The following is a 13,186-nucleotide window of genomic DNA, read 5'->3' on the forward strand; positions in this document are numbered from 1 at the left end:
AGCAGTTATTGTCAACTTAATACTACATATCTTATGTATTTTTTCCATTTCCGCTTTACGCCTATTTTATTTTTTTTCGCTTTAACACCAAACCTACCAATTTAATGACATTTCTAAGGTCAATCCAGTGACACCTTTTATTACAATCGAATCATTTTGGTAAATGACAAAGAATAAAATAATAGTTATGGCTCTCAGCGTACTTGATACTTGAAACTATACAAATCTAACATTGAATATGAAATTATTTACAATTATAGTTTTACGATAGTATGTTAATTAACTGCTGTTTGAGCCTCAATGTTATTTTATTTATGTTTGTTACCTCATTGTGTCATGTTTGTTCATGGAATGAGCGAAATAAATGTTTTTTTTTTTTTTAATTTGACCTTTTTTGTAAAAATTACGATTATTTATAAACTAGCCAACAACTGATATCATTAGACCAATAATAATATTTTATTCTATGTAAGGACATTAATTTAACATTTTAATGTGACAAGTACTAGATTAGTCTTTTCGAAAAAAAGAGTAAAATTAAGATATGTTTGAAAACATATTATATCTGCTTTTGCTCTGTTTTATTGTGCAAAAGAATAGAAAATGAAATGTGTGTAATTACATTACCATGTATCGCTATCGGCCTTTGTAGAGATTAACAGTATTGGGATTTTTTCTTTACGTATCTGTCGTGAGTAAAAGATTAGAAAAATCGGTACCTTGGTTATTTTCCAATTTTAGAATATATTTAACGTTATCATTATCAAAGACTTGATAAAAAAGGACCCTTGTTTGTTATTGTCATTACAACCTGCCTGCATTAAACATACTCTTTTGTATTTGTACCATATCTTGTGTCTATGCGTGACTTTGCAATTATTTAATTTTCACAATTACCTTTACACGTTCATTTAAAACAAATGTGGGGCTTCTTTTATTCAAATCGTGGTTGCAAATTTTTTTCTTTTTTTATGACGTATATATACCCGATACATGATGATAACGACGACACGCTTTATCAGTCATCTGTATTTCAACCGGCACAAATTTTGAACTGATATATAAAACGCACCAATACGAGAATGATGACTATGCGGAAATTTGAAAACCTTTTTTTAATTACGGAATATTAAGCCCGCTGAAACAAGTGCTACACGTATTAAAAATCAAAGTGCTAAATGCACTGAATGCGACGGACATGGAAAAAGGTTTTGTTGTTGTTGTTTTTTTTTCAGAAAAAAAAACAAAACACAAAAGATATAACAGAGACAATTTGTTCCATACAAGTTCGAGATTTGTAGAGTAATCTATTTTAGGTGCCCCAATCTGAAATCATTCAGATTTTCTACTTCTAAGCAAAACACGTCCAAATTTTTAAATACAGAATAAAATTTACGCGTCAAACCTTTGGTCAAACTTGTGAATCAGTGTCCTTTCGATTTATTTGTAAAAAGGAAACAACTGTCAACGAAATATTTTTAAAATAAAACCGTGCAAATAAACTTCAAGCATAATACATAATACATATGATATTAATTAGAATTGTTTCGTGTTAGATAATGAAAATCCACTTACGTTATATTCTAATTTCAATGTTTCCAACTTGAATCCTGCGTATGACTTTGATAACGACAGAAATTTGTTGGACCCGGATGTTCAATTTTTTATCTTGAGGTGATTTAATTGACACCATTGCAGTATAAAATATTTCAGGTTATGATGAGTACGCTTATCATACTTGAATCAAAACAAAAACTGGTATTTTATAAAAACGCACAAATACGTGTAACCGAAACTAAAAGTTGAATCACACACAGCGACATAAAACAGAAATATCCACGTCCTTATTTAACTGCTTGGACAATTTGTTTTGCTTCTAAACTCAAAAGCATATCTTTTTATCATTATATTTTCTTCTTTCATTGAGATATCCATATGGTCTCATCCATAGTAAGAGAAGCTCCCTCGTTTGTAAGTGTCTCTTAATTTGCCAGATTTACTACCGAAAACTAGGCGTCACGAATCATATCTTAATTTGACAGTGAAATTTGTTTGCTTTAATCATTACATTTCAAAGCAATCATACTATTGTTTTGCTACAAATGTCACTTGTATTCGTAATAAATTATACATTTAATAGACTGAATTGTATTGTTAGTTTGTAATAATAGAAATATACACGCTGCTCTGATATTTATTCTGAAATTTCAACCGGTCTTAAAATGCAATCGCAAATAATAGCTTTTAACAATAATAATCCCTCATTGATTATAGCAGTTTTAAGTGTTGAAAGTTGAGTACTGCTCACCACTGAAGCTAGGGGTGTGAGGGATGTTGCACTTTTTTATTATCCCTCATGAACAGACTCAATCAAACCGAATCTGCCTTTTTCATTAAATTTTGTTGTGATTATAGCTTCTTGGAGTTTCTCTGAAAATTGTGCAATAATTTCAACGGAACCAAACTCGGAAGCGGAACGAATAATTTAGTGTAAAAACATTAATAAATATATAATAAGTTTGATACGATTTCAAAATTGCTGCGAGATGACGCTATCGTGGTTTTGTACTTATATATAATATCATCCGTTTGCATCATATGTTCGAAAATGAAATTCAAGTTTGCAGTGTTATTTTAAGGGGTAAAATAAAATTCATTTTGATTTACTGCACTGATAAAAATAAACGATCCTTTTTTGACCGACTACCAACTCTTGAGATAAAAACAATATGAATAATAAATACGATTACTGACAATTTTGTTCTTCTGCAAACATTTAGAGTTATCAGAAAGATGTTAAGGAAACGAAGCTATTCTATGACGCACTTTTTAAGAGTTTGGAAGTCGTGGAATTTAATTTAAATGTCACTTAAGCACAACAGTATTTTGTTGTCCCTTTCAATTTCACACTAAATTCCATTTTCAACTTGTTTGCTTCTTACAATTGTATAAAACTTCTTGCATGTAAACAAAGGAAGTATCCGCTGATTAACTACATGTAAAATGTGTACTACCTAATCGCTTGTCCGAAAGTCAGCACAGGTGATGAAGTGGTAATTTGGTAAAATCTACTTTTAGAATAGTGTTATCTATTATAATCTATCACAAATCATATTAGCTGATAGCAGGTTTACTCATATATTGACCTAGAAAATTATGTAATTAATGCGCGAGATATTCTAGACTTGCGCCGAGTCATGAAAAACGTTTGATCTGTTAATAAAAATGTTTTGTTTAATGGATAAATATTTATTTCCTACTTATATTTGTTATTGAGCTTACTCCTTAATTATACCATAATTTGCTGTCCTACTTTTGCGACAGCGGTAAATCGTTTCAACAGTTATTTGCATATTGCACAATAATACTACGGGGCTTCAGCGTTTTTATTAATCAAATACGTTCATTATTTTATCTTGGATAACTTAATTTGAAATTGAAAATGCTCAGTATGAAAGTTTTTAAGATATCCCGACAAGGTATGGGAGTTTCATAGGATCAAATTCATGTACTATTTCTTGGGCTGTTATTCGGTTGAGGACACTTGCTCGATTGTAGCGGACGAAATCCCATGTGTAGTTGACATAGCTCTGAACGCGACCGAGGGCGCGTCTGTCGCAAAAAGAGAAAAAAAAATTGTTAAAGATCCTGCATGTTGTACTTAAGGTTGTTTCTAAAACAATTTTCAAACATCGAACACATGTAAAATATGTACTGCAAATATGTGTCCACATTATATGTAATCATTAAAATATATTCATTTCGTATTGAAAAATTTGACTTAGACTATATAGAAAATAAATTTCTAATCAAAATGTAATTCATTTGAAAATAATGTGTAGAGATGAATACAACACACCAGAATATATATATTTATGCATCAAAGTACAGTACATAGATCTGTAACATGGAAAGGTATACAAAAGGATGTACTATAAATTGTTAATTAAGTCTTGTAGGATGATTCAATTAATTGACTTTGTATAGAGTTCAAGCTAGGTAATGTCTTTTATTAGATAGACTCAATGTTACTGTTTCAATATTCTATACTGCAGTCCATTTAACTGGTGTTGCAAAAAATTATTTCTTTATTACTCATTTATCAACTTGCCTAGCATAACACAGATTGAGCATCACATCTTCCTTGTCTTATTTATAACTTTGGAAGAAATAAGCCTTGGCGTGAGTCACTTGTTAGGGACATTGACCTTGGTCATGAGGTGACCTCAAAAACAATAGGATTCATCTTCTGACCAAGGTCAATGTCCCTAACAAGTGACTCACGCCAAGGCTAATTTCTTCCAAAGTTATTAATGATGACAGAAATGGATTATATTATTAAGCAATGAGTGGAAGGGCACCCGATGTCTTCCTCCACCAGTAAAGCTGGAACGTTTCGTTAAAAACATCCCGTACGAAAAAGATAGCAGGATTCCGCCTAATATAAGCAGGAAAACGCTTAAAATTTCCGTGTATATAAGATTTTCCTGCTAATTTAAGACGGACACGGAATTTTGTAAAAAATCCTGCTAAGCAATTTCATATTCCGCCTAAGGCTTAGGCGGAAAATATGGGATGAGCAATAATTTAGGCGGGTTTTAGGACTTAGAATTTTGTCAGTTATTTGTTAACAGGAATTATGTACTTAGACTTTTTTGTTAACCAGAAATTGAACTTAGAAATTTTTACTAGACAGATTTTCTGAATTAAGAGAAATTTCTGCAGAAGACAGGTAAATTATAAATCGAATAAGTGATCAACAAATATTTTGCTGCTTTTATTCATTGTTAATTTTCAAAACTAAAATATTGTTTGTACAAACATAAATATACATAATCATTAATTGATAAAAAAAAAACTCCACTACAAAACTAAAACTTAGAACATATATAATGATTTTGTGGTGACTTTTGCATAGAATATATTTCACTGTGTTAAATTTGGGTATGAACTAAACTCATATATTAAGCTTTTTAATGTAATATAATTAAATGAGTAATATCCCTGAAAATTTCTTATCAACAGGATAAATATATAAATACTGCCTCTTAGTAACCACTCTACTATGATTTAACACCACAGACCTGATAACACACAGATCATGCAGATAATGGTTTCCTATCGTAAATTCTGCTACAGTCCAGACTGTTCCATGTGATTTATTTGGGGGGAAGCAACAGTTACTTTGTACATTTTATATGAAGAGTCTGTTAAGAAGGACTTTGCAAAGTTTTTTTAAAAATATTTATTATGAATTTTGGATTCTTTTTCCATTTATTTTCTGGTATGTTTATATAATTGTGAAAATAAAACGATGGGTTGGATTGTCCCTGTTTACCATCATATCATGGACTTGTCCATAATTTGAAATCTAGTTAGGAAATATGGGTCAGCAGAAGCTGAGACAGTGGAAATAAAGCAAATAACAAAGGATTTTATTGATAGTTAAAAATTGTGGTGATAATATATAAGCAATTTTTGAGATAATATTTTGTTTAAAGTGTAAGGATTGAATATTTTTGATTTTTTCAAAGAAAAAAATTAAGACTTAGCATTGCGAATGAAAATGACAATAATCTGGATATGCTCAGTAATGTAAAGGAATTTTGAATGCTTTTAACATTATGAAGTTGGACAAGAAGATAAATACCAATATCATAAAAATTCAGGTAAGTAACTTTTGGATACATTTAAACAATAAAAATATATTTCAAATATATTAAATAATTTTGCATTAAGTTTGAGAGTAAATTTGTAACACTAAGGTTGGTTGTAAGTTTAAATGCATGTATAATTATAACTGCATACAATGACAAGAAACAATAATATAAGATATTAGTGGTGGCAGTGTTTTACTGATGACTGTTTGTGTTTCAGGATATGTCTCAAACTGGTGTAAAAAGAATGGGAGAGGAGGAGACAAGGATATTAACGATGCCGCATAACTCAAAGCAGATCAGTTATGCTTGGAATAAAAATGAAAACAACTGGCTGAACAGAAAACATTTACAGTGAAATAAAATGAAATAATTTGCCATGGATTAAAACAATACAATAGCAGTGCAATAAAAATATATCTCGTGTTTCTGTTTTTTTTGTGTGACTCTTTTACGTACTGTACATGCACCCTAATTTAGAAAAGATATGGTAAAGCTCACAAAGATAACTTAAAAGCTTTGTAATTGTGATCACCTATTGTCTGTCTGTACATTTTGGATTCCAATTATTCTTATGCAGCTAAATAATAATGTTGTATCCATCCATAATTCAGCTTTATTAGTGTACCATCACAAAATTGAATAACTTCATTTCCTTAGGCGGATTTTTTGCTAGTATTCCTTAGAAAGAATTTTCTCCTGCTAGTGATTTTTCTAAGTAGGTATTTTTTTCCTGGTTAAAATATTTTAGGCGGAATTTTTTCCGGCTAAGAATTTTCCTTAGGCGGAATTTTCTCCTGCTAGTGCTTTCCTTAAGCTGAATTTTTTCCTGGTTAAATTTTCCTAGGCGGATTTTTTTCCCTCTACCCTAACTGTTTTCCTCCTAAGAAAATTTGCATATTTCGCAGCGTATTCCTGCTTATAGGAGGAATCTGTGATATGCAACCCTGAAATGCCTTAGACGGATTACGCCTAGTAGCTAGGAGGAATTTCTGCTTTTTTCAGGGCGGAAGTTTTCGTACGGGATGTCAAATGAATGGTTAAGGTTTGTTTCATCATATAATATCCACAATATATGTTATTATAACTTCCAGGGTTTGTTCAAGACACATGACTAGTTATAAAAACACTCAGTGATTCTGACTGGGTCTTAATTTCGTTCAACATATATAGATATATTTACACTTTAAACCCAAAATATATAGAATTTAAACAGAAATTGATGCTGGGACTTTTAACAAATGTTATTTAAGCATGATTCGAGTGCTTCAGATAATTTTGATATTTTTGTCATTTATTTGCCTCGAGTATCCTTTGATTATTCCATATTTGGGCTTGTGACCTACATGTAGTTTTTGACCCCACACATTCTTACTTGAGCTGGAACTCATTCAAGTATTGACCCATAAGGGAATGAATAATATAGAACTTTTGTTTTGAGGACCACAAGGTGATGTTCCATGCCACATATCTACATTTTAACTCTTGACATTGTACACATGTACTTTCAGAGAAGATTTTCAACATGTTTACTACACAAGTCTATGTAACTTAGTGATCCCCAGGGTTGGGCCATTTTTAACTCTAGGAGATTGACTTATATAACTTTTGTCATGGTCTACTAGCCAATGCTACAAACCAAATATTTAAGCTCTTGACATGTAGATTCAATAAAGATGACTTAAATGTAGTTTCCTGTACAAGTCTTTATAAATAAAGTGATCTTTAGGGACTTAAATGTATTTTTCAAGTATATAAGCCTTTGTAACTAAGTGACTCCTAAGTGGGACCATTTTTTCACCACAGGGGAATGATTTATATACCTTTTGACTGTATAGGACCACAAAGAGATGCAACATGCCAAAATCTAGAATAATATAAGTTTAAAAAAAAATCATTTTTTAGACTTTTTATAGTTCCTGTGACCTATTTATGCATTAGACATGAAATATTTATAAAATTTTGTAGATGGCCACCTAAGGATCATTCAGGCAAAGATTGGTCAAAATCTATCAAGCCATTTAGGAGGTTAATGAGATGTTAAGAAATTGTGGACAACGACAAACAATGATGCCGGACAAACTGTCATCGCAAAAACTAACCTCTGATCACTTTGTGCTCACTTTATGTAAAAAGTACTAAACATATTTAACTTTATTGTTCATTTTAAGGTCCTTTATAAGGATAATTAATAAATTAATTTATTTCAACTAATTGCAGCAAAAAAAAAAGAGTTCACTACTTTCTTTTGAGATTCAATAACATGATGTCAGTTTTTACATTATGGAATGTTGTAGTTTTGTTTACATCACTTAATCCATTATTGTCAGAAGATCTTCCTCAAAGAGAGCTATAGTCAGCATAATCCCTGCTCCAGTACACATGCCTACGCCCTGTAGAAGAAGATGACATAATGGATGCTCTCCCTTCTTTGTGTCCACTGACGACAACTCTGGTAACTATAGAAATAAAGGATATTATTAAACCTTTGTGACTTCCTCCAAAGAAACAAGAGGGCCACGATGGCCCTGAAATCGCTCACCTGAATACAGAAATCTCCATGATAAAGAACAAGCAATATTGTAAACTATAAACAGAAGAAGTTAAAAAATCTAAATCTTAAACTGATGTCACAAAGTTCATAATTATTTGTATCTGAAATAGTGCATGTGTAAAAACAATACTGGTTGCCAATTTAGACCCCAGGGGTTTGATTTGAAGAAACTTGGTAGACACCCACTACACAATGTTTCATGCTAAATATCTAAGCTCTAGCTATTTCGGTTTTCTAAAAGAAGATTTTTTTTAGTTTTTATTATATATATAAATAAGGAAAATCAATGATCTCCCAGGGCTGGGCCAATTTTGACCCAAGGGCTTTTATTTCTTTTATTTGAACAAATTTTGTAGACACTCACTAGAAGATGTTTCATGCTTAATATCTAACTTCTACCTATTTGTATTATTTAAAAGAATATTTTTTCAGTTTTTATTACATACATATAAGAAAACCAATGGCCCCCGGGGGTGGGGCCAATTTTGACCCCAAGGCTTTTATTTGAACAAACTTGGTAGACATTTACTAGAAGATGTTTCATGCTTAATATATAAGTTGTAGCTATTGTGATTTTTAAATTTTTTATTATATACATGTACATATAAGGAAAACCAATGACCCCCGGGGTAAGGCCAATTTTGACCCCAAGGCTTTTATTTGAACAAACTTGATAAGACATTCACTAGAAGACGTTCCATGCCAAATATCTAGCTCTAGTTCTTTGGGTTTTTTTAAAGAGATTTTTAAAGTTTTTTTCTTTCGGTTGCCATGGCAACCAGTGTTCTGCATGGAATTAAATTCTTTAAACAATTTTTTTAACATTCCATTTCCTGTGAAGTTAGGATGAAATTGGCTTAGGGGTGAGGAGATGTCGTTTTAAGAAAAAGTTTACAGATGGATGAATTGTGATCACAAAAGCTCATCATGTCACTTTGTGACAGGTGAGCTTAAACTTATAGAAGAAATATTTAACATAAATAGCTGTCTTTTCATATATAGCATACTTTTAACACAATAAAACAAGTTCTTCTACATTAAATAACTTTGCAATGACAAGACATATCAATAAAGGTGATGGATGCCATACCTATCCTCAATGTCATCCCAGGTCACATAACCTAATGGCAAATATGCTAATTTTTCCCAATCTTTAAAAAACTATAAATATGTCCATAGGACACGGGTGCCCCCACACTCCACCAATTTGTCAATCTTATGTCCCTAGGTCAAATTTTTTTTTTTTGGCTACATGCGCCCAAGTTGAAAACTAAATATCTTGGAAAACACTACAAATACCGAAGAAAAAAAAAAGAAAACCCAAAGGTACATAAGTACACATGCTGACCAAGATTCCTGTAAACTGTCAGGCCTACAGGTCATAAACTTTTTGAGTTACGTGCAACACAAGTTAAACATTGAACATTTTTACCAAGTCAAGGGCAATAACTCTAAAAATACTAAAATTATCCACACCAAAATACCCAGGTGCACAACTTCACATGCTGAGCAACATTCCTGTAAGGTTTCATGACTATAGGTCAAATGCTTTTTAGTTACTTGCAACACAAGTTGAAAATTGGAAATTTTTACTAAAAAAAAAGGGCAATAACTCTACAAATACTAAATATATCAACACGAAAATACTCAGGTGCATAACTACACATGCTGAGCAACATTCCTGTAAGGTTTCTAGGTCAAATATTTTTTGAGGTATGTGCAACACAAGTTGAAAATTGTAAATTTTTACTAAGTCAAGGGCAATAACTCTAAAAACACTGAATATATCCACACGAAAATACTCAGGTGCACAACTACACATGCTGACCAACATTCTTGTAAGGTTTCAAGACTCTAAATCAAATACTTTTTAGTTATGTGCCACACAAGTTAAAAATTGTAAATTTTTACTAATATAAGGGCAATTACTCTAAAAATACTAAATATATCCACACAAAAATACTCAGGTGCACAACTACACATGCTGAGCAACATTCCTATAAGGTTTCATTACTCTAGGTCAAATATTTTTTGAGGTACATCCAACACAAGTTGAAAATTGTAAATTTTTACTAAGTCAAGGGCAATAACTCTAAAAATATCCACACAAAAATACCCAGGTGCACAACTACACATGCTGACCAACATTCTTGTAAGGTTTCAAGACTCTATATCAGATACTTTTTAGTTACGTACCACACAAGTTGAAAATTGTAAATTTTTACTAATTTAAGGGCAAAAACTCTAAAAATACTTAATACATGCACACAAAAATACCCAGGTGCACAACTACACATGCTGATCAACATTCCTGTAAGGTTTCATGACTCTAGGTCAAATATTTTTTGAGGTATGTGTGACAAAAGTTGAAAATTGCAAATTTTTACTAAATCAAGGGCAATTACTCTAAAAGTACTAAATATATCCACATGAAAATACCCATGTGCACAACTACACATGCTGATCAACATTCCTGTAAGGTTTCATGACTCTAGGTCAATTACTTTTTGAGCTATGTGCGAAACAAAAAGGGAACAGATGGACCGACGGAAGGCTAGATCGACAAGGTTAAATCTAAATGACCGCCCCATAGTTGGGGCACAAAAAGCCCTGGAGACCATATTTATAATCCCCTCTCTGCTACCTGGAAGGGGATTATAGGAATGGCCTCTGTCAGTCCATCCAAATATGAAAAAAAAATAACAATTTTATATATATATATATACCATTTATAGGCTTGCTAATGCTAAGGGAAAACAACAGTTCCAAAAGATGTCTACATATTAGGAAAATCAATGTCTCAGAGACCCCCCCCCCCCCCAAAAAAATTATTTGAACAAATTTGGTTGACTCTCACTAAAACACTAGAAGATGTTTTATGCTAAATATCTAAGCTCTAGCTCATTAGATTTTTCTAAAAAGATCTTTTTTTTTTACTTTTAACATATAAGTAAAATCAATGACCCCCTGGGGTAGGGCCAGTTTTGACCCCAGGGCTTTTATTTGAACAAACTTGATAGACACCCATTAGAAGATGTTTCATGCTATAAAATATCTAAGCTCTACCTCTTTGTTTTTTTTTAGTTACTGTGCAGGGATTGGTTTCAGAGGAGATGTGGTTTAAATTAATTGTTGATGATGCACGCTGCACAACAACGGACATGGGGGGATCACAATAGCTCACCAGGAGCATGATTTGCTCAGATATGCTAAAATTATTGTGTGGCATTTTCATATTATAAAGGGAAAGTAAAAATTCTGATACCATATCCACAAGAGCAATGTATAGGAACATTCCTCCAACCAAAGTGAATACCCATAGAGTGGCTCCTTCTTGGTTACCAACAGCCACACCAATCAACATACCAACAAAACACAAGATTGATGAGAGACAGTTGTAAATAATAGCTTGCTTTGGTGACATACCAGCTCTCAATAACATTGCAAAATCACCTGAAATAAAGACATTTCCTTAAAAGCTTGCACAAGACCATAATATGTTTTCTTAAAGGGACTCCACTGAGGTTTAAAAGTCTTAAAAACATAACATTTGAATTTCTTACATTAATCGGCTAAGGCATTTTAAACAGAAATATATTTAAAGATAGTTATGAAATATACTTTGAAATAAATTGAAAATCATATTTCTATGCTTTTCTTATCCCGATGTGAGTGAAAAGTGTTTAAACGCTTTTCATTTTGGCTCACTTTTTACAATTTGAATAATTATTCTGAAAAAAAACGAAGTGCGCAAATGATCTGAAATTTTGCACAAAGTAAGTGGTCTAAACCTACATCAAATGGTGCATTTATCTGGAAAAAATATTTTCAGTCCCATCATGTCAAAAAACCTCAGTGGAGTCCCTATAATAATTGAAACTCATTAAAGACATAAGTGTAATAATCAAAGTTTGTTTATGTTGTTCTTACAATTGTATGTATTTTTGAAACATTATTTATCACTTATCAGTTCTCACACAAAGATCTTTCTGTTGAGAAAACAAATTCACTTGTAAGTTCAGTAAACTTCTATATTCTACACTCTTTCCCACCTGCATAAGTGGAAACAAGCAATTATCATAGTAAAGCAAACAATCCATAAGTCCCCTACCAATTAGAACCCCAGCAACATTCTGAAGGGACATTGGTCATTGAATTATGTCATTAAATGAATGAATGACATGAATAAACTTAAATCATTTGAGTTCTTAGTTTGTCTGTATCAAAGTTATGTGTTAAGTTTCCCTAATTATGTTTATAGAACAGAAAATCAAAAGATCCAATTTTCTCAGAATGTATATGTATAGCTGATGTTTCAACTTTTCTTCATTTTCGGTAAATTTGTTGGAAGTGTTCCAATGTCTTTAAAAGTGATCTCAGGAAACAGTTTATAGAAATGGACAAACATACCAACTGACAGAGACTCTGAGGGTAAATCTTTAACATCCCTGGTTGTAACCAGAATATAACATTTTAAAAAAAGCAAAATTCCTAAACTAAGAGGAGATAACTCTTGAAACAAGCAAATTCGTTGAATTTATATCCACCGCCGAGTACTGGTTATTACTTACACAACAACTGAAGACATAAGGCTTTATTCATATATTAATCATGGCATAAACAGTAATATTCTTTGAACTTCTTAAATATTCAGGGCAATAACAGAGCCATAACTCTGTGTTTAATAGTAATATCTGGAAATGCCAATGAGATGTATGCATACTGCATAACTAATCAAGGGCCATAAATCTGAGTTATAAGTATCTGACTGGAACAAGGCGACTTTATGCACATCTCCTCTTAGTATCCCATATAGTTTCATTGAATTCCAGCCAGAAGTTACAGAGAAGTAGCACGGAAACAATTATTGCTCTGGTTGTATACTGCATAAGTTATCAAGGGCCATAACTCTATGTTAAAATGTCCTACCCAAACAAGGCGACAATATGCACATCTCCTCTTGTTATTGAAGGTT

General features: G+C 32.0%; 1 protein-coding gene and 1 long non-coding RNA gene across 2 annotated transcripts; one reads left to right on the plus strand and one right to left on the minus strand.

Moving 5' to 3' along the window:
• The first annotated feature begins 5,560 nt into the window (after positions 1-5,560).
• LOC132749943 (uncharacterized) lies at positions 5,561-6,083 on the plus strand. The gene is made up of 2 exons (XR_009628481.1): positions 5,561-5,669; positions 5,878-6,083. It is a non-coding gene; the product is annotated as an uncharacterized LOC132749943 (long non-coding RNA).
• Positions 6,084-7,804: 1,721 nt separating this feature from the next.
• LOC132749942 (zinc transporter ZIP10-like) lies at positions 7,805-11,688 on the minus strand. Its single transcript, XM_060739884.1, has 2 exons — positions 11,477-11,688; positions 7,805-8,116 (listed from the first exon to the last, which is right to left on the minus strand). Exons 1-2 carry the CDS (start codon positions 11,651-11,653, stop codon positions 7,970-7,972), a joined length of 324 nt encoding a protein of 107 aa, XP_060595867.1. The 5' UTR covers positions 11,654-11,688; the 3' UTR covers positions 7,805-7,969.
• Between the last annotated feature and the right edge of the window lie 1,498 nt (positions 11,689-13,186).

Source organism: Ruditapes philippinarum, unplaced genomic scaffold (assembly GCF_026571515.1).
Source record: "Ruditapes philippinarum isolate M1 unplaced genomic scaffold, ASM2657151v2 ctg20247_1_1_1_1, whole genome shotgun sequence".
NCBI lineage: Eukaryota > Metazoa > Mollusca > Bivalvia > Venerida > Veneridae > Ruditapes > Ruditapes philippinarum.